The sequence below is a fragment of the Oncorhynchus mykiss genome, chromosome 13 (genome assembly GCF_057628025.1).
Source record: "Oncorhynchus mykiss isolate SJ-2025 chromosome 13, ASM5762802v1, whole genome shotgun sequence".
Taxonomy (NCBI): domain Eukaryota; kingdom Metazoa; phylum Chordata; class Actinopteri; order Salmoniformes; family Salmonidae; genus Oncorhynchus; species Oncorhynchus mykiss.
The window spans coordinates 54,691,709-54,715,408 of record NC_143034.1 but is presented as its reverse complement, the minus strand read 5'-3'; the positions used below and the strand labels follow the sequence as shown (position 1 = coordinate 54,715,408).

Genomic DNA, 23,700 nt, shown 5'->3' with positions numbered 1-23,700 from the left:
CCCACTCACAAGGCAGGCAATACGCTTGACCTAATCCTTACTAGAGGCTGTTCGCCTACTAATCTCACTGCAACCCCCCTCCAGGTCTCAGATCACTATTTTGCTTCCTTTTCTGTCTCCCCAGATCAGCCCCTACCCAGATAGTCATGTGCCGTCGCAATCTTCGCTCTCTCTCTTCCACTACGCTATCCTCATCCATCCTATCATCTCTCCCTTCTGCTAAATCCTTCTCCCTCCTGTCTCCTGATTCTGCCTCTTCAACCCTACTTTCCTCCCTTTCTGTATCTTATGACTCGTACTGTCCCCTTTCCTCCTGGCCGGCTCAGCCCTCCCCTCCGGTTCCATTGCTGAGAAAATCATTGCGAGCATACAGAGCAGGGTGAAAATCGAGGAAAGCTAAACTTACGGAGGACCTATCATCCTTTCACTCCCTCCTCTCAACATTTTCTTCCTCTGTATGCGCTTTGAAAGTCACTTTCATTCACTCCAAATTTCTTGCTTCTTCCTTTAACCCTAGGAAACTCTTATCCACCTTCTCATTCCTCCTTAATCCTCCACCCCTTCCTCATCCCTCTCTGCAGATTACTTTGTCAACAACTTTGAAAACAAGGTTGATGACATCAGCTCCTCATTCACTCAGCCTAGTGAGTCTATTGATCCCACTGACACAGAACAACTACGCTACGCCTTAACCTCTTTCTCCAGATAAAATCCTGAGACTAGTGAGGTCCAGCCACCCGACAAACTGCCCGATAAACCCATCCTGATCATCTCTGTGGAGACCTTCTCCCGTTCCTCACTTCCCTCATCAACTCATCCCTGACCACTGGCTGCCTCCCCTCTGACTTAAAAACGTCCAGAGTTGCTCCCCTCCTCAAGAAACCCTTGACCACTCTGACATCAAAAACTATAGACTGGTATCCCTTCTTTCTTTTCTTTCCGAAACAGTTGAGCGTGCTGTCTCTGACCAACTCTCTCGCTAGTTCTCTCAGAATGTCAGTCAGGCTTCAAGACAGGTCCCTCAACTGAGACTGCTCTCCTCCGTATCAGTGAGGCTCTCCTCACTGCCAAAGCTGACTCTCTATCCTCTGTTCCCATCCTCCTCCTAGATCTGTCCACTGCCTTTAACACAGTGAATCATCAGATCCTCCTCTCCACCCTCTCAGGGCTGGGCGTCTCAGGCTCTGCACACTCTTAGATTGCATCCTACCTGACAAGCCGCTCCTACCAGATGACAGCTGGATGTCGGACCACCACCTCAAGCTAAACCTTGACAAGACGAAGCTGCTCTTCCTCCCAAGGAAGGCCTGCCCACCCCAAGACATCTCCATCACGTTTGACAACTCTACGGTGTCCCCCTCCCATAGTGCAAAGAACCTTGGTGTGACCCTGGACAACACCCTGTTGTTCTCTGCAAACATCAAAACAGTGACTCGATCCTGCAGGTTCATGCTCTACAACATCCATAGAGTATGACCCTACCTCACACAGGAAGTGGCATAGGTCTTAATCCATTCACTTGTCATCTCCCGTCTGTACTACTGCAACTCACTGTTGACTGGGCTCCCCGCTTGTGCCATCAAACCCCTGCAACTTATCCAGAATGCCACAGCCTGCCTGGTGTTCAACCTTCCCAAGTTCTCCCATGTCACCCTGCTCCTCGGCAGGCTCCACTGGCTTCCAGTCAAAGCTCGTATCCACTACAAGACCATGGTACTTGCCTACAGAGCAGCAAGAGGAACTGCTTCTCCCTCCCTAGGCTATGCTCAAACCCTACACCCCAACCCGAGTGCTCCATTCTTCTTTTTCTTTAATAAAGCACTGACTGCCATATATTAGTGTTGTCTTTTTGCATGAAGTGTATTATTACACCTGCTTAAATTGATCATCTCTCTCAAGGTGGCATTTATTGGAGAGAAGGTAAAGCCTTCCAGAGTACATTTTTCCCAAATAAGGCATATTGTCACCCTGTCAGTCGTCATCCACAAACCTGCCAGGTGAACAACTGAACCCACACGGAAGGGTACATCTGGCTCAAGGAAATAAACTCCCCTCACTCATTTATTTAGAACCAAATCTACAAAAGTAAGCTCAATTATAACATGATCCTATTTTTTATCCTAAAATTGTATCATGATAAATTCTTTAAATCCCATCTACAAAGGGGAGACAACCACCACCCTACATGTCAACAAAGCCATGTAAACACTGCTATGGTGTGTTTGAACGAATTTTTGCCACAGATTACCTAATTCCATCCTTTTGTTTAGAAATGTGTGCATTTCCCCTTGCTGCTCTGGATGTAATAGTGTTGGGATATTTTCTAGCCGTTAGTGAGGAGTGCTGCTGTACGATGTGTTTGCTGAGGTCACAGCAATGAAAGAAGGTCGACTCCCCCAGCCATCAGTGTTGGAAGCGTGAGCGGCACTAAATTGTATTAAATGAAAGACAGGTGTCAGTGATGCCTATTCATTCCAACAGTGGAAACAGAGTGGTGCAAATGCTTCCTCTTGTGTGCAGTGGACACAGGATCAGTGCCAAAGACCGTGGTATGGCATTATGGCAATAATCACACAGTAATACAAAAGGGCCTGCAATTACTATCGTCATTCATTATGCTTTGTTTACAATAACTGAAAACAACTTACTGTCACGCCCTGATCTGTTTCACCTGTTTTTGTGCTTGTCTTCACCCCCTCAGATGTCGCCCATCTTTCCCATTATCCCCCGTGTATTTATACCTTTGTTCTCTGTTTGTCTGTTGCCAGTTCGTCTTGTCGAGCATACCCGCGGTTTTCCCATACTCCTGTTTTTGCTCTAGTCCCTGTTTTCCTGGTTTTTACCATTCTGCCTGCCGTTCTGTACCTTGTGACACTACCCTGGATTACTGACCTCGGCTTGCCATGAGCCTGCCTGTCACAGATCCCTCCGGAACTGTGTCATTACACGCACCTGGTCCCCATTTCCCTGATTGTAATTGTATAAATGTGCCCTTTGGTTCACACCATTGGGCTGTCGATTATTGTTCCAATGTCCGTTGGTCGTGTGAGTACCTGTGCTGTGTTTTGGCTTTTGTGCCGCTTGTATTGCACAGATGACTACGGGTCTCGTCCCGGTGTATATTGGTATCATTGTGTGCATGTATGTTACGGGTCTCATCCCGGTGTATTTATTCAAGGTACTCCTCGCTCTTTTGTTTGGGTTTCTACCCTGTGTTTTGTATATGTGTTTGTTTGGTCTTCGTCCCCGTGCCTTTACATGGCACGCTGCAATTTGGGTAAATAAAAACCCTTATTACACATTCCAGCACCTGTCTCCCGATCCCTTTATACCAACGTGACACTGCCTGCCATTCTGTACGTTTCGGACTCTGCTCTGGATTACTGACCTCTGCCTGACCTGTCGTTTGCCTGCCCCGTTTTTGTAATAAACTTTTGTTACTTCGAACTGTCTGCATCTGGGTCTTCTCCTGAGTCGTGATACTTACTGTACTTTCATTGAGGTGGACGGACGATTCCATGCCACACCACCTTCCGTACTGCTAGTGAATGAGTGAGTTGTCGTCATAATGTACACCATAATTTGTGTCGTTTCAGTCATGACAGTTATTCAGACAGCATGGACAAATCAACAAAGTGGTCCCTTAGACCTTTGACTGCTGTTTAAAATAACAATATTACAATGATCAATCTGCCAACCAGGGCATTCAAGTTGTTGCTTGATGGATTTTTCTCAATTTTGGAATTTAGGGATCATCTACATCAGCATGGAACCAAGTCATTTCACCAACCGGTGCAAAATACAATGTAACATTTGGACCTAATGGACAAATTCCCCATTGTCAAATGCATTCTTCTCATAGCTAGGCTGTGTTTTGTAATCGCTCTGTTTTTAATCCCTATATCATTTTAACCAGTTATGGCACCAGGTCACTAATTTTACAACCTCATTTTACGACCCCACTTATAGGAGGGGGCCACTTCCTCCCCCAGACAGGCTCATGTCCAGTAATCCCATAAAGCCCTGTATGTAACCAACTAATCTGTTTACTAGACATCCCATCAGAGAGGACTCTCACCAGTCCCCACAACACCTTTCACCTCTCACCAGGACAAGGGGAGGGACATTTACATCTGTAGATCCTTATTTACTGGCATAACGGCCCGTTCCGGTTGGACACCCAGCAGCACAGAAGCTCTCCAGATTAAATCCACTGTGTATTTCATTGGCATGCTACCTTGTATGGTTCTCCATCTCAACACAGACATCCTCATGTTATCATGTGGTCACAGAAGTGAAATTGACAGTGGGCAGCACACTAAACACCAGGAAAGAGGGGGGCCACTGCCATTACTGAAAATACAATACTATTCTTTGAAAGGCTAATCCCTGAGCATCCTTGAAGTCATTTTCCTGCTCAATTTTTTATTTTTATTCCATTGAGTTCAATTTTTATTTGATTAGTTTTTTACTTTTTCTATTATTGTCACATTGTTTAGAGGTGAACATGCAAGCAAGAATGTCCTTGTACTATGTACAGTACACCACAATGTGTTCCTGTCCATGTGATAAATAAACAACTTGAACTTCAACAATTACCACCATCATATAGGAGTAATCATACACAGAGACCAACGTTTGTTTTGAAAAATGTAATGAGTGCTTATTTGAAAGTTTATTGGAAGAAATGGCTCTCACAATACTGAAAAACAAATCAAAGAAAGCTCTTCACCAAACATTAATTTAAATGATGTGTACAGCAACTCTTGAGAATCATAGCATCAATAAAGAACAGGTAAATGTATACAGTTCAACCTAGACATTTTCTGACTTCAACAATCAGAACTATAAAAATGGTCTACCTTTACCATAAAAACATCAAAAGAACATGTGTTTGTGTTGTTGTGATGTGAATTTCTATTTAGCACCTGGAGCTGTAGCATCTCTCTAGATCTGGCATGTGTGTCAGCCACATGTCTAGACTTGGCTGTAGGAGCCAGTGATTCGATAGTTGGAGTATGATGGTGCATCTTTGGAGTCACCGCTGGAGGCTGCAGGGAGCAGCAAGAGCCCTGTAGTGACATCTTTTTTGCAGCGATCCATTGCCTCCTTGTACGAGATCTTCTCTTTCGTGATGGGGTCAATCAACTCTTTGGTGTGGGCAGACTTGTCTTGGAGGTTCTTGGCTACTGTGCTGTCAATTATCTTGGTGTTAAGAGCATCTTGGACACTGATGCGACCAGCTTTATGGGGGTTCACCAGCCCCCCAGTCAGGTACTGTGCTTCCATGTACCTCATGGCACTATCCTGAGGTATCCAGCCTTTCTCAGCCGCTTGCCCTACTGCGAGACGCTCCTTGGTCACAGGATCCTCCACTCCAGTGAAGGCCTTCTGAGCATTCAGTAGCAGATGCATGTGACTTTTGTCAATGAGACCCAGCTCAACTGCTTTGTGAACAGAGAACTTGTCCTTTCTGTTGAGGTCGACGATGCCACCCGTGGCTGCCTGTGCCTCCAGGAGCTTCTGGGCTGTGGTTGGGTCAATAAGGTTTCGAGTCAGGGCACTACGTACAGACATACGGCTGTTGGTGGTGGAGTCCAGCACCCCAGAGATTGGGAAGAGCTCATCACCGCTAGAAATATTCAGGTTGCTACTGCTGCCGTATCTATTGTTTGTGAGACTTGAGTAGGAAGACCTTAGTGATGATGGCATTGTGCTCAAAGAAGATGCCGCAGTGGTCTTTGTCGGTGTCCTTGGTGTTGCGATTGGACCAATGTAAGGCTTTGGTCTGGATTCCCCAGCAACCAGGAGAGCAAATTCTGAGATAGGCATTTTACCCTCCTTGTAGCGGTGCAGATCGGACTGGGTCAAGCGGCCATCCTTTAGAGCATTCTTGACAGAGAACTGCTTTCCACTCTTGCGATCCTGCAGAATCGAGGTCTCCCCATCTGGACCCATTGAGGTGATCTCCTCCCAGTCACATTCTAGCTCCTGAAGCTGGATGTACTTGTTGCGGTCAATCAGGCCCTCTAAGTAGGCATCATATGGTGACATGTCTTTGCCAGTCTCGGGGTCAAGGATGCTGATTCTAGTGGAGAGGTTGGTCTCTCTGGTGTGTGTCTCAGAGTGGTCCTCTTTCTTAAGATTGTTCTGCAGCTCCATAATGTAGGTCTCCTTTTGGTGTATCCGGTCTTTTTCATCCAGGATGTCCTTTTCTAGACGTTGTACCTCAGAATCCATCTTGAAGCCCCTTTGCCTGTTTATCTGGTTTCTCTCACTCATCAGTTTGGATTGCAGCTGGAACGATATGCTTAAATCATGTTTCTCAGACTCCAAAGTCCTCAGTGTTTGGAGGAGATTTTCCTTCTCTCTCATCAGGGAATCTCTATTGAGGGTGATGCTTATTTCTTCGTGAGAGGTGCTTGACTTTGTGGTCTGGAGCCGGGTCACTTTGGTATTAAGTCTCTGGATTTCATCTTCTTGATCCCGTCTGGAACTTCTTTCCTGCAACACTAGATCTCTGAGATGGTCCCTCTCAGCCTCCACATTCTGGTCCTTCTCCACCCGAATCACCTCTTTATATACAGTCTTTTCAATTGACTTTTCCTTGCGCAGGATGTCCAACTTGATCTTCAGGTTTCGGATGTCCCTTTCCAACTGACTGATGTTGGTTTCCTCCATATCCATGTCTGTGCGTAAGCCACTGGTTAGTTTCTCAAGCTTGGGGTCTCTCTCCACTTTGAGGACTTCCTCAATAATGATCTTCTCCGCAATGGGTTGAGGGCTATTTTCAAGCTCAAGGATGCGAGATTTGATCTGTCTAAGCTCTGTTTCTACTTGAATCTTTTTTTGCCGGTCGTCCATCAGTGCCAAGTTTCTCTCTTTCTCCTCAACCAGGGCTCTCAACTGTCGAACTTCCAATTCCAGTTTTCTACGGGATTTAACCTCTTCATCCAAGTTCTTGTTCAGCTTTTCATACTCCAGGAGTTGTTTTGGATCCTTCTCAAGACGCACCACTTCCTGCATCACAATCTTCTCCTCTGGTTTCTGCCTTTCCACCATGATGTACTTGTTCTGCAGGTCAAAGACAGTTTCCTCCATGTTGCGTCGTTGCTGGATTTCCTCCCTCACATCTCTCCTCAGACGGTCAGCCTCCTTCTCCAGTAGGGGGTCATTTTCATATTTGACCACCTCTTTGTTTACAAGCTTTGTCTCTAACTTAGACTTTTCAACCTTCCATTCATCCCTCTCTTTGCGCAGGCGGCTCAGCAGATTCAGGGTGCTGTCATATGAAACCCGCAGAAGTGAAACCTGGTCGTTCAACCTCTTAATTTCCCTGATGACCTCTGGGCTCTTCTCCTCTTTAATCACTTCCTGGGTCACTTCCTTGTACTCTGACTTGGGTTTCTGGGAACGCAGAGTTTTAAGATCCACCATAACTGAGTCTATTTCTTTCTCCAGATCAGTGCGGTTTCGATTAGAGTCATGCAGCTCTTTCCTTAGCCTCACCAGCTCCACCTCTGTCTCAGGGTCCACCCTGTAGATCTCATTGATGATCTCCTTGACCTCAAGCTTGGGCCGTACCTTCTCCACTTCACTGTAGCGGATCTGGAGGCTGGTGAGTTCCTTCATCAAATCACTGTTTATCTTGTTCTCCTCTTCCAGGCTGGTGTGAATAGTCTTAACCTCGTCAATGAGTTTTGGGTCCTGTTCCACCCTCTTCAGCACCTTGGTAACAATCTTAGGCTGGATTGTGGGAATGATCCTCTCAAGTGTGTTTATTTGGCTCCTAGTGCGGAATATGTCATCATTGAGGGACTTGGATCTTAACCCCTCCTCTGAGATCTCGGTCTGAAAGGTCAGAACTGCTTTCAGCATCTCCGGGTCCTTCTCCAGTCTCACCACCTCCTTTTTCACTACTCTCTCTTTGATAGTCGGTCTCTTCTGTGCCAGAACTGTGATCTCAGTCTTCATGTGGACCGTCTCTGTATCTCTCACCTGGACCTCCTGCTCGAGCTTGCGCATCTCCTCTCTCAGCTTGGTGGCCTCCTTGTCAAGCTGGGGGTCCCTCTCAAACTCAGTTAACACCTTGGTCAACAGCCTAGGTTTGACATTTGTCAGCTCAGTCTCCCGGCGGATGATATTCTCATTGACAACCTTTATCTCTGTCTGGGTGCCAGAGTGTTTTATAGTCTCATCTTGGATTCGACTCTTCAGGGACACCAGGTCACCCTCTAGTTTGGGGTCACGGTAGTACTGCACAACTTCCCTCTCCTCCATTCGTTCCACACCTCTACGGCTTTTCAGTGAAATAAACCTCTTTCTGTATGTTGCTAGTTCATTCTCAGCATGGGAGCGCCTGGTGGTCTCATCCGCCAGCTCTCTCTTTAGAACGTCTGTTTCCTCCAGGTCTTTCTGCTGGCTCTGCAGCTGCCGCTCCTGTTTCACCACCACCTGGCTCACCTTCTCTTCATTCTGTTCAGAGCAGGTAACAGTGGACAATATAGTTTAACCTATTCTAGAGTGGGTTTTTTAATTAGGAATTACAGAATCCACTGTGTTGATGTTTTACAAAGTAATTGTGTCATACTTGGGCAATTATGTTCTTAGCCAATCCCATCTTGTTGAGAAGCTGATCATTCTCTGCAGACACCTCTGAGTAGAGGTTCAGTAGAGCTCTTTCCTGAAACAGAAACATACAGCCTCTAGTCAGATCATGGATATTGAATCAATGCCCAAACTTGAATGCAAATTAAGTCAACTATAGGATGAGGATTGTTGCAGTCTCTCAGGTCCACAATACCTTTTTAAGCACAGCGTCAGCCATGGCGGATGTGTGACGTCTTTTGGCATCTTCATCATCCACATCTTTCAGTGTACCACGGTACTTAGCAGATTTGGCCTCATACTCCTATGAGACATGGTGAATATATATTTTCTCTTTTAAGAACAACATTGACCAAAACCCTTCAACTGATATGGACATTTTTAATGGTAGCTCTGATTAGATAAATGTTTTTAAACTCACATTGAGGACATTCTGCAAGTCACGGGACTGTTTCACTGCTAGGCCCACATCATCTGATTTCCTTTTTATGTCCTCCACCACTCTCTGAAAAGAAAGCAAACACACAATAAGAACAAAAGAAATGTACTGCAGAAAACTGACGATGTTCATAGCACGGACAATTGTTGAGATAAAATAACACAAAAATAAACCCACAAACCTTCTGAGAGTTCTGCTTGAAGTTAATTTGAGAAAGTCCATCACTTGGATTGATCGTATTATTAGGCAGGTTGGTCAAAAATAAGTTCAATGATTGGACAGAGCTCTGGAAGCCTTGATTCTTGTTGGTTGCCTCTTGCAGCAGAACCGTTCTATAACAATATATTTTTTTTAAGCATCAGTATATCATAGACCACAGAAGTAACCACAGACACAAGACATATATAACTCTGACATAAAAACTCAGCATAAAAAGAAACGTCCTTTCACAGTCAACTGCGTTTATTTTATGTGTAAATATTTGTATGAACATAACAAGATTCAACAACTGATACATAAACTGAACAAGTTCCACAGACATGTGACTAACAGAAATTGAATAATGTGTACCTGAACAAAGTGGGGGTCAAAATCAAAAGTAACAGTCAGTATCTGGTGTGGCCACCAGCTGCAATAAGTACTGCAGTGCATCTCCTCCTCATGGACTGCACCAGTTTTTTCAGTTCCTGCTGTGAGATGTTACTCCACTCTTCCACCAAGGCATCTGCAAGTTCCTGAACCTTTCTGGGGGGGTAACAGGTCCCAGACGTAGATCCGGGCTCTTCGCTGGCCATGGCAGAACACTGACATTCCTGCCTTGCAGGAAATCACGCAGACCATGACGGACCCTCATCGATCCCACTCCAGAGTACAGGCCTCGGTGTAATGCTCATTCCTTCAACGATAAACGCGAATCCGACCATCACCCCCGGTGAGACAAAACCACGACTCGTCAGTGAAGAGCACTTTTTGCCAGTCCTGTCTGGTCCAGCGACGGTGGGTTTGTGCCCATAGACAACGTTGTTGCCGGTGATGTCTGGTGAGGACCTGCCTTACAACAGGCCTACAAGCCCTCAGTCCAGCCTCTCTCAGCCTATTGCGGACAGTCTGAGCACCGATGGAGAGATTGTGCGTTTCTGGTGTAACTCGGGCAGTTGTTGTTGCCATCCTGTACCTGTCCCGCGGGTGTGATAATCGGATGTACCGATCATGTGCAGGTGTTGTTACATGTGGTCTGCCACTGCGAGGATGATCAGCAGTCTATCCTGTCTCCCTGTAGTGTTGTCTTAGGCGTCTCACAGTACAGACATTGCGATTTATTGCCCTGGCCACATCTGCAGTCCTAATGCCTCCTTGCAGCATGCCTAATGCACGTTCACACAGATGAGCAGGGACCCTGGGCATCTTTCTTTTGGTGTTTTTCAGAGTCAGTAGAAAGGCCTCTTTAGTGTCCTAAGTTTTCATAACTGTGACCTTAATTGCCTACCGTCTGTAAGCTGTTAGTGTGTTAAAGACTGTTCCACAGGTGCACGTTTATTAATTGTTTATGGTTCATTGAACAAGCATCGGAAACAGTGTTTAAACCCTTTACAATGAAGATCTGTGAAGTTATTTGGATTTCTATGAATTATCTTTGAAAGACAGGGTCCTGAAAAAGGTTTAGCTTTGGGACAGATGGGGTTCTCACCTCTCCTGTAGCTGACTGTTGACGTTGGCATAGCGGTTCTTCAGGTGTTTGACCTCTGTCTGCTGGCGGCGGATGTCTGGGCAGTACTCATGGAAGCCCTTCTGCAGGGAGCTGCTCAGCTGCTCTGTGGACTCCAAGTCCCTGCTCAGCTTCAGCATCTCGTCCTGCTTTAACGCTACATCCTTGCGCATGTTCTGTTTGTAGGACAAGGGAGAAACACAGGGGACTGATCAAAGAGGATGGGTCAATCAAAGCAAAACACTCACTGCAACTTGTAAGAGTCCATCATAATGACATGATGTGTGATGAACTTTAAGTAGTCATATGACTGAAATACTGTTACCTGAAGCTTCGCGATCCGTGTCTGGAGGACGTTGGGAACATCAGGGAGGGCAGCATCTTCAGCCAGCTGCTCCTCAAAGCCAGAGACTGAGTTGTCCACCATATTTATCTGCCTCTCCAAGAACATGGAAGCTGTGGCTCTGGTCAAGATAAAGAAATTAGTGAGTGAGAATAATCTTGAGGAATTGGATGTAAATAATAAGTCAAAAAATAAGAACATATAGTTAGTTCTTATAATTTTTTAAAATTTCACATTGTAAACTAAATTCTTACTTTTTGTTGTACAGGTCACAGAGGACGTTGGTGTCGTCAAACTTGTTGTTAAGACCACTTAGTTTGAGGGACAGGGCGGAGGTGGTGGGCCCAAGGGGCTTCTGGGCTAGGATGGGATCCATATCTCTCTGGACCGCTGCCTTCTCTGCCTCCAGGTTCCTAACAGTCAGGGTGGCCCTCTGCAGGGCAAAACACACCATGGATATCACACTCTAGAAACACACTGTCCATTATAATGATGCTATGTAGCAGGCTGCAGTGGTCTGAAATAAAAAAACAATCCCTTCACCTCATGCTCCTTCAGCCTGTTGGCCAGGTCATGTGTGGGGTCACTGCGATCCAGAGGGGCCCTCAGCCGGCTCAGGATGTCCTTCTCACTGTGGTCCAGGTTCTTGCTGATCTTGTCCAGCTGGCTGGCCAGCACCGTGGTCTTTGGGTCCACTGGGGCATTAGCCACAGGGGCTGAGGACAAACAGAGGGCACAGTGAGAAATAAGGGGACAGGAGAGGGCCACACTGAGTCTAGTCCCCTGTATCTACTAGGGTCCCACTGTGAGTTCAAACTAAATGATTTCTGCTAAAGTTCTTAGCAAGTGGAGTGATGTTCCACTCACCTGCTATCACTGAGCGCACCACCTCCACACCGGGGCTCCTCAGGGAGGCCATCAGAGTAGTTCTCTTTCTCTTCAGGTTAGAAAGCTCTCTGTACAGACTGGACACACAAACACACAATGTCATTACAGTTCGCCTGTGATGATGGTTAAGTTTTGGGTCATTGTAATAAGGAGAGTCTTTTTTTCTCCCTCTTTACCTTTCCACTTTCTCAAGGGCCTCAGTGTCTGGCGGTGGGACCAGGAAGCAGGCTCCAGGCAGGGTTTTGGTCTTCCCAGTGCTGGTCTGGACCTCCCAGTTCTCATCGTCTAAGTTGGACTTTAGCATGAGCTTCTCTGCTTGAGACACTGAGTCCTAAGGGTGACAGGAGTTTGCATCATTATATTGTGCTACAGCTGTCAATTGACAGGACATTAGCTTGCCCTTTAACTTCTCAGAACTCTCACAATGCTATTCTATGAAGCTATTTTCTACCTCTCCATTGGTCCATTCACACAGGGACAACACAGGGGTGGGTTTGGTGGGGCGGATGCGCCGCAGCTTCAGAGGGGCAATGGTGCTGCTGAACTCCCTCAGGGCTACGAGGCGCTGTTCGTTCCTCTCTATCGCTCTCTCATCACCCTGAGGATATGAGGTACAGAAGATATTAGAGAACAGATTGAAATAATGCTGTACGTCATAGAAACGACTGAACTTAGATGCAAAGAATAAACCAAATCTCACCTCAAGCTGTAGCAGGATCTCTGGGTTCTTCTTGTTGTTCAGTGATTTGGGGTCCAGATTAGAGTTGAGTCTCTTCATGGACTCAGACAAGGTCTCTACATCCAGCTGGTACTGTAGGTAGGAACACACATAGGAGCAATGTTACATTGAGCCATGACAACGAGCCATAAGAAATGTCATTTCCCAGGGTTAAGAGATGACGTACCTTCCTGTAGTTGTCTATGTTGTCAAGGTGTACCTCCTGGCAGATACACAGGTTTAGGAAGCTCTGCCACTCGTTCTGCAATGCGTCGCTGTGTGCCTGAGACAAACCAAGCATATTGCCCCATGGAAGATCAAAGTAGATGATGAGGTGAGTAACTCAATGTCCTATACTTAAGCTATTACAATGGGAAAGGTTTACATTTTGTAGCCATATAAACATACCCGTATTGTAGAGCTGGCAGGGTGCTTCATTTCAACGAGACGATCCCCATCCATCTGTAGCTGGTTGGTCTCGCTCTCATGTGTTAGCAGAGTGTTGTTTTTGAACTTCTCGTACTCCATGCGCACCCCTGGGGGGTCCAGCATGCGGTCGCTCCAGTCCTTCCTGAGGATCCTCTCCTGGTACTCGCTCAGGTAGACTAGCTCCTTACTGCAGCCCTGCATGTAGTCATACAGAGAGGCCAGGTACCTGTGTCTCCACAGGGAGGCCTCCTGCACCACACAGCATGGGGAGAGAAAGATCAGTCACACCTGGACTATCTTATAGTCAACGATGGTTGAAGGTTCAAATACAACCACAACAGTGTAGCATTCTGATCCCCTTTGACATGTCAGAGCCATACTTTAATGCACACACAGATGTATTACATAACTTCTGGACTCACCAAGAGATCTGTGTACTGTCTCTGAAAGGTAGACAACTTTGCCTGTGGACAGAAAACAAACCATGATAATCATTGTTTAGAGTTCATCCCTAGTTTTGGTGAGATTCAGAATGAAGAAAGCAGCCGAGGGCTTTGTAGTCGTTACCGGAGAGCCAGTGCTGCTGCGGTTCATTTGGGAGCCGTAGGCCTCGATCTCCTGGTGCAGGATGTTATGAGAGGCAATCTGCTTCTCCACATCAGACAGGTTGGGCCCGTACCTCTCTGCACTTATCTGCTTCTATAACACACAACACAACACACAGGTATAGTAAATCCTCTAGAGTTCAGCTGTATGTTTACCTCGACCACATGTCTTGTTAACTTTGTTTGGCTGTTTTCCCTCTGGGGATAATACAGTTTTGTACCACTACTACTACATTCAGAAAGATATGTTACTCCAAGCAACTAGGAGGTAATACCAAAGGTTTGGTTGCACCAGCAGAAAGCGGTGGTCAACCAAAGTTGTTATATAATGGCAGGACAGTACCGTCTACGGTCATACTGGTCTTGAATAGAGTGTTACCAAGGATATGGCAGGCTCACCTGTTTCTCCTCCAGCACCTGAGACCAGTCAATCCTGGGAGTGAGCTCCACCTCCTGCACTGCCTCATACAGGTCCCGGTACATGGTACAGTCCTTAGACCAGCGGTCATGGAGGTTTCTCACACTGAGGACCAGAAAAAAAGGAGAAATAAGAGTCATATTGAAAGAGGGAAAGAGAGAACATGAGTGTTCAGAATGTTCTCTGAGAGCCTCTGGGAGAGTATCTCTGTCACAAAACCATTGTTTCATATATTCTAAGGGTGTGTGTGTGTGTGTGTGTGTGTGTGTGTGTGTGTGTGTGTGTGTGTGTGTGTGTGTGTGTGTGTGTGTGTGTGTGTGTGTGTGTTCTTGCTGGAACTCACTCAATCTCTATCTCTCCAGCCTGTGGGTGTGAAAGCTTCTTGGCCCGGTCCACATCCAGGAACAGATCCTTCAGCAGCCCCTCAGCCTCAGCTAGGATCTCTGTATTCTCCTTCTGGTGCAGTAAGGGCCTGTCCTTCTTGTCATTCACTGTGTCCTGGAACAGAAACAGAAAGGCACTCCCCATCATGACACATTTGTGTTGAATTGCACATTGATAAATGATCTGTTAAACGTGTTAGGTAAAGGTGTATGCATAACTGTGTAATTACATACACAGGCAGTGTGTGGGTAGGGATGGTAGGACCTCTTACCACAGCCATCAGCTCCTCAGAGCGCAGCACATTCTTCTCTACCCGGTCTGCATTGCTCTGCATGCGCGCCACCAGCACGGCCACATCATTACCTTGGCTCCTAGGAAGAGAAAAGACAAACCTCCATTCACATCAGTGTAATTGACACATTGTTGAAACCAGTAGCCCTATCTAAGAAAGATCCGTAGAGCAACCTGAATGTTCAGGAACCAGACTCCATGTTTGGTAGAATAATCCAAATGAGAACCAGACTCCAGGTTTGGTAGAATAATCAAAATGAGAACCAGACTCCAGGTTTGGTAGAATAATCCAAATGAGAACCAGACTCCAGGTTTGGTAGAATAATCAAAATGAGAACCAGACTCCAGGTTTGGTAGAATAATCCAAATGACAACCAGACTCCAGGTTTGGTAGAATAATCCAAATGAGAACCAGACTCAGGCAGAACAAAAAGTATTCCTCAGTCTCCCCCATCCAACTCCACAAAGGACTGTCACTCATCTACACTCATCTAGCAATCAACATATCTTTAAGTCTGTACAGTGCCTTGCGAAAGTATTCGGCCCCCTTGAACTTTGCGACTTTTTGCCACATTTCAGGCTTCAAACATAAAGATATAAAACTGTATTTTTTTGTGAAGAATCAACAACAAGTGGGACACAATCATGAAGTGGAACGACATTTATTGGATATTTCAAACTTTTTTAACAAATCAAAAACTGAAAAATTGGGCGTGCAAAATTATTCAGCCCCTTTACTTTCAGTGCAGCAAACTCTCTCCAGAAGTTCAGTGAGGATCTCTGAATGATCCAATGTTGACCTAAATGACTAATGATGATAAATACAATCCACCTGTGTGTAATCAAGTCTCCGTATAAATGCACCTGCACTGTGATAGTCTCAGAGGTCCGTTAAAAGCGCAGAGAGCATCATGAAGAACAAGGAACACACCAGGCAGGTCCGAGATACTGTTGTGAAGAAGTTTAAAGCCGGATTTGGATACAAAAAGATTTCCCAAGCTTTAAACATCCCAAGGAGCACTGTGCAAGCGATAATATTGAAATGGAAGGAGTATCAGACCACTGCAAATCTATCAAGACCTGGCCGTCCCTCTAAACTTTCAGCTCATACAAGGAGAAGACTGATCAGAGATGCAGCCAAGAGGCCCATGATCACTCTGGATGAACTGCAGAGATCTACAGCTGAGGTGGGAGACTCTGTCCATAGGACAACAATCAGTTGTATATTGCACAAATCTGGCCTTTATGGAAGAGTGGCAAGAAGAAAGCCATTTCTTAAAGATATCCATAAAAAGTGTCGTTTAAAGTTTGCCACAAGCCACCTGGGAGACACACCGAACATGTGGAAGAAGGTGCTCTGGTCAGATGAAACCAAAATTGAACTTTTTGGCAACAATGCAAAACATTTTGTTTGGCGTAAAAGCAACACAGCTGAACACACCATCCCCACTGTCAAACATGGTGGTGGCAGCATCATGGTTTGGGCCTGCTTTTCTTCAGCAGGGACAGGGAAGATGGTTAAAATTGATGGGAAGATGGATGGAGCCAAATACAGGACCATTCTGGAAGAAAACCTGATGGAGTCTGCAAAAGACCTGAGACTGGGACGGAGATTTGTCTTCCAACAAGACAATGATCCAAAACATAAAGCAAAATCTACAATGGAATGGTTCAAAAATAAACATATCCAGGTGTTAGAATGGCCAAGTCAAAGTCCAGACCTGAATCCAATCGAGAATCTGTGGAAAGAACTGAAAACTGCTGTTCACAAATGCTCTCCATCCAACCTCACTGAGCTCGAGCTGTTTTGCAAGGAGGAATGGGAAAAAATGTCAGTCTCTTGATGTGCAAAACTGATAGAGACATACCCCAAGCGACTTACAGCTGTAATCGCAGCAAAAGGTGGCGCTACAAAGTATTAACTTAAGGGGGCTGAATAATTTTGCACGCCCAATTTTTCAGTTTTTGATTTGTTAAAAAAGTTTGAAATATCCAATAAATGTCGTTCCACTTCATGATTGTGTCCCACTTGTTGTTGATTCTTCACAAAAAAATACAGTTTTATATCTTTATGTTTGAAGCCTGAAATGTGGCAAAAGTTCGCAAAGTTCAAGGGGGCCGAATACTTTCGCAAGGCACTGTATGTTCTTGTACTTATTGTTCTGTCATTCCTACTCGTAGTCGCTGTTATGAAAGTCAGCTATTTATTCGTACACACCCTCACATTGATGGATTATTGAGGAGTGTCCTCAGGAATTTACAGTGATCGGGTGACATAGCACATGGAATTCTACTGATGTCCCCATGAATCGCTTTGATCCAAGTTAATAGCTGATGAATGCAATTACATTCCAATAGGACAATAAAACGAATAGCGATAGTGGGGGGAGAGATTCACTGTTTCAACATTGTGGTATCCAGTATCTCATACATGCCTTGTTGACAGTTCTGAGTCATTTAGGCAACTGCTTATCTCTGTTAGTATATGTGGTAAAATGACAAAGTCCACATAGGTTTGGCAGACATATCCTGTCATACCCTGTCACATCCTAAAGAAGGTTAAAAGGAGTTAGATAATGCATAGCTACCGTACCAAAGCAAACAGCACACACACATGTCAGGGTGAGCAGGAGTGTGACAGGCAGACACTAAAGGGAAGCCTAAAAGTCACCCTGCTGGTTCTATAAGATAGAGAGCTGCAAAGGATCCAGACTCTACACCCTGTAGCACCAAGACACACCCCAGTGTAGGAGTGATGTGGAGGGTGTTCCTGCATGTGGTGAGTGACACAGTGTTCAGTGATGTAAAGGAACTGAAAGATAAGGCTCAGATTATTGATTTATCAAGGCACACTTGAAAGGAACATAGCACATATTTCACAAAAACATACTATCTATTCATCTCTACGCAACTTTGTAGATACACAAATCTGATAGAACCTGTTTAAGCAACAGAACACACAGTACATACCCTCTTCTCTATATAAACATAAATCCTGAGCGTTCCAGCGATGTACCGAAACACATTCCACATCTGCTGTCTGTCACTCACTTCTGTGAGATCACACTTCTTCAAACAGTGCTTTTATGTGCTCTGGGCTCTTTGTTACCGGGCCAGGCCACTTTAGTGTAACATAGTATTATCCATCAGAGCTATTGTTGCTCTGTCTACATAATTAGTCAGAGCAGCCATCTACTGAATACTGAGAGCAATGTGGAGGATCAATGCACCTTCGTGTCACACCCCATTGCTAAAGGCACACATCAGTGGTTACATACAACACAGTCCAAAAACCAATGAGATTACTCTTTTCTCTGTAAAGTAAACAAATTGTGACAGTTACTACAGAAATTATTGTCTTGTCTCATCATCCATCAGCGGCAGATAAGATATATTTTACGCTTATGTAAGGTAGCAATAAGACGATACTAAGTGCTCCTAGATCAAATCTGATACTTCATCTAAATCATCTCCTGCATTTTCCTGGAAGACTGCAGACTCTCAAAAGAACACTATCATTCCAAGTCGGACATAGAAAAGACCAGTCAACAAATGTCCACATGTGGAGTGGACTAGATTCCAGGTCGCCTCTCCAGGGAATACAAGCAGGCTGAGATGAAATGAAAAAGAGAAATAAGAGACAGAGAAAAGAGAAGGAAACATGACACATCAAAGTTCAGGCAACGGAGGGCAAACTCACTGTGCCACTTTCACCAGGTCGTACTCCTTCTTCTTGCTGAACATCCTGGGAGGCTGTGTGTTCTGTCAGTCCCAGTGAAATGACCTTACTCCTTACTTCCCTCTCCTCGCTGTACCTCTCTCTCTAGCCGTGTCTCCTCTCTCTAGTTAAAGAGCAGCCACCTGTCTCAGCTCCACCCCAAAGAACAGGTGTGTCATCATGAAGGCACTAGACCAGAGGAACAGACTGGGTAGACCTGTTCCTCTCTCCTGTTTTCCATCCCACTCTCTCTCTCACTTTCTCTCCATTCCTACACACCTGCATTCCTATCTTTTAATATATTTACTTTGTCTTACCTGGGCAAAATCGATAAAGATGGTTTTGTTATAGACATTGTTGAATAGGCACTGCTTTTCTAAATCAAGGGAGTCAGCACTAAGAGATACACATTATTATAACAGTGTGATTCCTCATTGGTAGACTTCCAATGGAGAAACACTGGAATGTGGCAGGGCCAGTCCCCTGTTAGATTCCAGGGTGCTACTCACTCACATTTACTGACTTCAATCAAACCAATCTAAATTAATTTCCACCTTAAAACATTGGAGATTGAATTATCTAGTAATGACATTAAACCACTGATTAGTTGTCATTACCAATAATAGATTATAGACATATTTGGGATGAAATGCCAGAACACCAAAAGGCTATAGTGTAATGCCAAACAATGCCCAAAGTTCACACGGCATAAAAACATATCCAACAAGAATCATCCTAGTTACTACTACATACACCTTTATTGAAGGTTGGGCACACCACATTCCAACTGTGCTATCCACCCAACAAGCCATCCAAGCAAACAGAGAAGGACAATAATGTTTAGAGCGTATCAGACTAAGAGGGTGTGATCTGTGGGTAGTAAAAATATCACAAAAATATCTAAGGAAAACGTAATAGCTATCTGTAGTAGTGTGATTTAAATGTTGTGTTAGCCTGACACACTAGCCCACTACAGAAAGGGTGCAGTGAAACTAGACAAGTTACAACAACCTAAGATAATAAACAAAACAACTTTATTTTAGGAAGTCAAATTGTGGTCGTGCTGGTTTGCATTGTATTCTGTTTGTAGCATCAGACACTACAGTATAGTAGGCTACAGTTCCCCAGGCTTCTGAGTATCAGTGATTATCAGACACACACCCTGTTGAATTACCCCTCTTAGTATTTATATTTTATTTCCCTTTATTTAACTAGGCAAGACAGTTATGAACAAATTATTATGTTCAATGATGGCCTAGGAACAGTGAACAATTGCCTTGTTCAGGAGCAGAACAACAGATGTTTACCTTGTCAGCTCAGGGAATCGATCTTGCAACCTTTCGGTTACAAGTCCAACACTCTAACCACTAGGCTACCTGCCGCCCCTAGTATAAGGAGTCAAGGTCTCAGAGAGGAATGCAGAGTACACTTACCGCTGAGGGAAGAGCTGGGTCCTCTGCTGACGGTAGAAAGACAAACATTTATAAGTGTATGTGCATTGTACCCTCATAATCAAAAAAATCTAATCAAATACAATTGTGTTCATCACATGCTTGTAAACAACAGTGAAATACTGAGAGGCCCTTCCCAACAACGCAGAGAGAAAGAAAATAGAGAAATAATAGAAAAATAATAACACGTAATAATACAAGTTATAATAAATACACCATGAGTAAAGATAACTTGGCTATACCAGTACTGAGTTGATGTGCAGGGGTACGAGGTAATTAGAGGTAGAGGCACATAACTAAATAAAGTTACAAGGCCACAGGATAAATAATAAACAGTAGCAGCAGCATACGCAATGAGTAAAAACACGTTTGTACAAAAAGGGTCAATGCAGACAGTCCGGGTTAACTATTTGGTTAACTATTTAGCAGTCTTATGGTGCATCGGTACTTCTTGCCATGCAGTAGCAGAGAGAACAGTCTATGACTTTGGTGGCTGGAGTCTTTTGACCATTTTTAGAGCCTTCCTCTGACACCACCTGGTATATAATTACACAGGCATGTGCAATTGACAGCAATTAACATCCCATCATGCTTAGGGTCATGTATAAAAAGGCCCATTTATTATTTTGGTTACCATGGCTAGAAGAGATCTCAGTGACTTTTAAAAGAAGGGTTTCAAAGATGCATAGGGGGTTTAAAGGGCATGAGTGTGTCTCAGTCACCAGATCTCAGCCCAATTTAACACCTATGGGAGATTCCTGAGCGGCACCTGGGACAGCGTTTTCCACCACCATCAACAAAACACTAAATAAAGGAGTTTCTCATGGAAGAATGATGTCACATTCCTCCAATAGAGTTCCAGACACTTGTAGAACTATACCAAGGCGCATTGAACCTGGCAGCTCGTGGTGACCAAACGCCCTATTTATGCTGGTTTTCTATATTTTGGCAGTTACTTGTATGCCATACACTAAATTATCACAAGTATGTGGACACCTGTTTGTCGAACATCTCATTCCAAAATCATGGGCATTAATATGGAGTTGGTCCTTCCTTTGCTGCTCTAACAGCTTCCACTCTTCTGGGAAGGCTTTCCACTAGATATTGTAACATTGCTGCTGGGATTTGCTTCCATTCAGCCACAAGAGCATTAGTGAGGTCGGGCACTGATGTTGCGCAATTAGGCCTGGCTCGCAGTCAAAGTTCCAATTCATCCCAAAGGTGTTTGATGGGGTTGAGGTCAGGACTTTTGTGCAGGCCAGTCAAGTTCTTCCACACCGATCTCAAAAAAACAATTTCTGTAAGGACCTTGGTTTTGTGCACGGGGGCATTGTCAGGCTGAAACGGGAAAGGGCATTCCCCAAACTGTTGCCACAAAGTTGGAAGCACAGAATCGACTAGAAAGTCATTGTATGCTGTAGCATTAAGATTTCTCTTCACTGGATCTAACGACCATAATTGCTCCTCCATCAAACTTCACAGTTTGCACTATGCATCGGGGCAGGTAGCGTTCTCCTGGCATCTGCCAAACCCAGATTTGTCCCTTTATCGTTCATTTAAAAAAGATGTAGGCCTATCTCACTTCATAATCCCAGTTAAAAAATACTCATCCTGAGTAAAGCAGCAGTACTGGTGATGACAAAATCACATCTTTCAAAGTTCAGGTTTTCCTAATGTGGTCATAAGGTGTGGGTTACCGGGGCTGCATATTACTGCATTGTAAAAATCCAATCTCATTTACTGACTTAACATGTAACCCCACCACACCCCTCCCCTATCCAACTACACCACAGGGCAGAACACATACCTGGTTAAATTCCACATTATGCAAGCCTGGCTGCCATTTATCTGGGAGAGGCTCAGTCAAGAACACACAAATCATTTACAGAGAGAACACATTTCAGTCAAGGTATGTAACACTGAAGAGCAGGGCTTGAACTACAAGGGTTATGGGAACATAGCAGAAAAGGGCATTCCCTTAATCATTGAAAACATAAAAAGGGTCCCCAAGAGTATGTGTTTAATAGTTATGTTGGCCCAGGCCCATGTTTTTGGGGAAATGTCTAGTGAATATCAAATCAAACGTTATTGGTCTGGTACACATATTTAGCAGATGTTATCGCGGGTGTAAATAAATGCTTATGTTCCTAGCTCCAACAGTGGAGTAATACCCGACAGTACAAAACAATACACTCAAATCCCCAAAATAAAAATAAATAATAATAAATATAGAAATATTAATGTCAGAATTCGGAACGTTGGATTTCTGGTCTAAATGCTGGTTCGAGACTGCCGATCTAATATCCTAAAGTTATTTTCGGATGGAGGTAATAATGTAAGAAACGTTATGAGCAAATAATGTAAGAAATAACACACACAAAAAGTTGGTTACGAGCTAGGAACAGGGCGACCATGTCCATAGGCGCCATCTCCGCTAACGTGTCATTTCAACCCTGACAAAGAGCTCTAAAGAATCGCTCTCTTTGAAACACTTCTTAATTGCACATTTACAAATTGAGACATGAGTGGATGCAGAAGAACATAATACCTGTCTGTGATTCACTGTGTCCTGTTGCCACTGTTTATTTCTCACTGCTGGATCATGAGAAAGCACCTGCCATAAGAGAGGCGAGGCTGCAGCAAACAAGGAAAGATAAATAAATATAACCAGCTTTCGTAGGCTACTAACAAAGGAAAAAGCAGGCAGTAATTTACAGTTAACGTGCCAAACATACACTATATATACAAAAGTATGTGGACACCCCATAAAATTAGATTAGTGGATCCAGCTATTTCAGCCACACTTGTTGCAATCTCCATAGACATACATTGGCATTAGAATGGCCTTACTGAAGAGCTCAGTTACGTTCAAGGTGGCACCATCATAGGATGCCACCTTTCCAACAAGTCAGTTTGTCAAATTGCTGCCCAGTTCGACTGTAAGTGCTGTTATTGTGAAGTTGAAACCTCTAGGAGCAACGGGCGGTGGTAGGTCACAAGCTCACAGAAAGCGAGGTCCATAAAGAAATGAGTTGTCGAGATCGGTGTGGAATACTTAGTTTTTTTTTACCTTTATTTGCCTAGGCAAGTCAGTTAAGAACCAATTCTTATTTACAATGACGGCAAACACTGGCGAGGCTGGGCTAATTGTGCACCGCCCTATGGGACTCTCAATCACGGCCGATTGTGATACAACCTGGACTCGAACCAGGTTGTCTTTAGTGATGCCTCTAGAACGGAGATGCAGTGCCTTAGACCTCTGTGCCACTCGGGAGCCCGGCAGGCCTGCACAGAGCACTGACCTCAACCCCATTGAACACCTTTGGGATGAATTGGAACACCGACTGTGAGCCAGGCCTAATCGCCCAACATCACTAATACGCTTGTGGATGTATGGAAGCAAGTTCCCACAGCAATGGTCCAACATCTAATGGAAATCCTTCCCAGAAGAGAGTGGAGGCTGTTATAGCAAAGGGGGGACCAACTCCAAATTAATGGCCATGATTTTGGAATGAGATGTTTGACAAGCAGGTCTCCACATACTTTTGGCCACATACTTCAGGGCCATTCAGATCAGTTGTGAAAATATGTACCCCTCACCCTCAAGCCATCTAGAAGAATCTGAGCTCATGAGTACCATACTTTTCTCCAGCAGGGTCCAGGCATCACAGTAGCCAAAACATTTGTTAAGCTTTAATAGATTT

At 44.6% G+C, this 23,700-nt stretch overlaps 1 protein-coding gene across 1 annotated transcript; it reads right to left on the bottom strand.

Moving 5' to 3' along the window:
* Positions 1–4,637: 4,637 nt before the first annotated feature.
* Positions 4,638–18,793, bottom strand: LOC110486549 (envoplakin). Its single transcript, XM_021558241.3, has 21 exons — positions 18,528–18,793; positions 14,808–14,907; positions 14,496–14,650; positions 14,134–14,257; positions 13,697–13,828; positions 13,552–13,593; positions 13,109–13,378; positions 12,888–12,983; positions 12,683–12,793; positions 12,434–12,580; positions 12,159–12,313; positions 11,962–12,059; positions 11,638–11,810; positions 11,349–11,527; positions 11,077–11,215; positions 10,734–10,927; positions 9,228–9,378; positions 9,029–9,112; positions 8,804–8,911; positions 8,591–8,683; positions 4,638–8,475 (listed from the first exon to the last, which is right to left on the bottom strand). The coding sequence occupies exons 1-21, from the start codon at positions 18,569–18,571 to the stop codon at positions 4,978–4,980; spliced, it is 6,093 nt and encodes a 2,030-aa protein (XP_021413916.3). The 5' UTR covers positions 18,572–18,793; the 3' UTR covers positions 4,638–4,977.
* Between the last annotated feature and the right edge of the window lie 4,907 nt (positions 18,794–23,700).

Coding starts and splice junctions, on each gene's coding strand:
- LOC110486549 (XM_021558241.3), bottom strand. CDS start 18,571: ATGTTCAGCAAGAAGAAGGAGTACGACCTGGTGAAAGTGGCACA. Junction 12,984..13,108: donor CTGCCAGCTCTACAATACGG/GTATGTTTATAT, acceptor GGTTTGTCTCAG/GCACACAGCGACGCATTGCA. Junction 11,811..11,961: donor GGTGCGCTCAGTGATAGCAG/GTGAGTGGAACA, acceptor GTTTGTCCTCAG/CCCCTGTGGCTAATGCCCCA.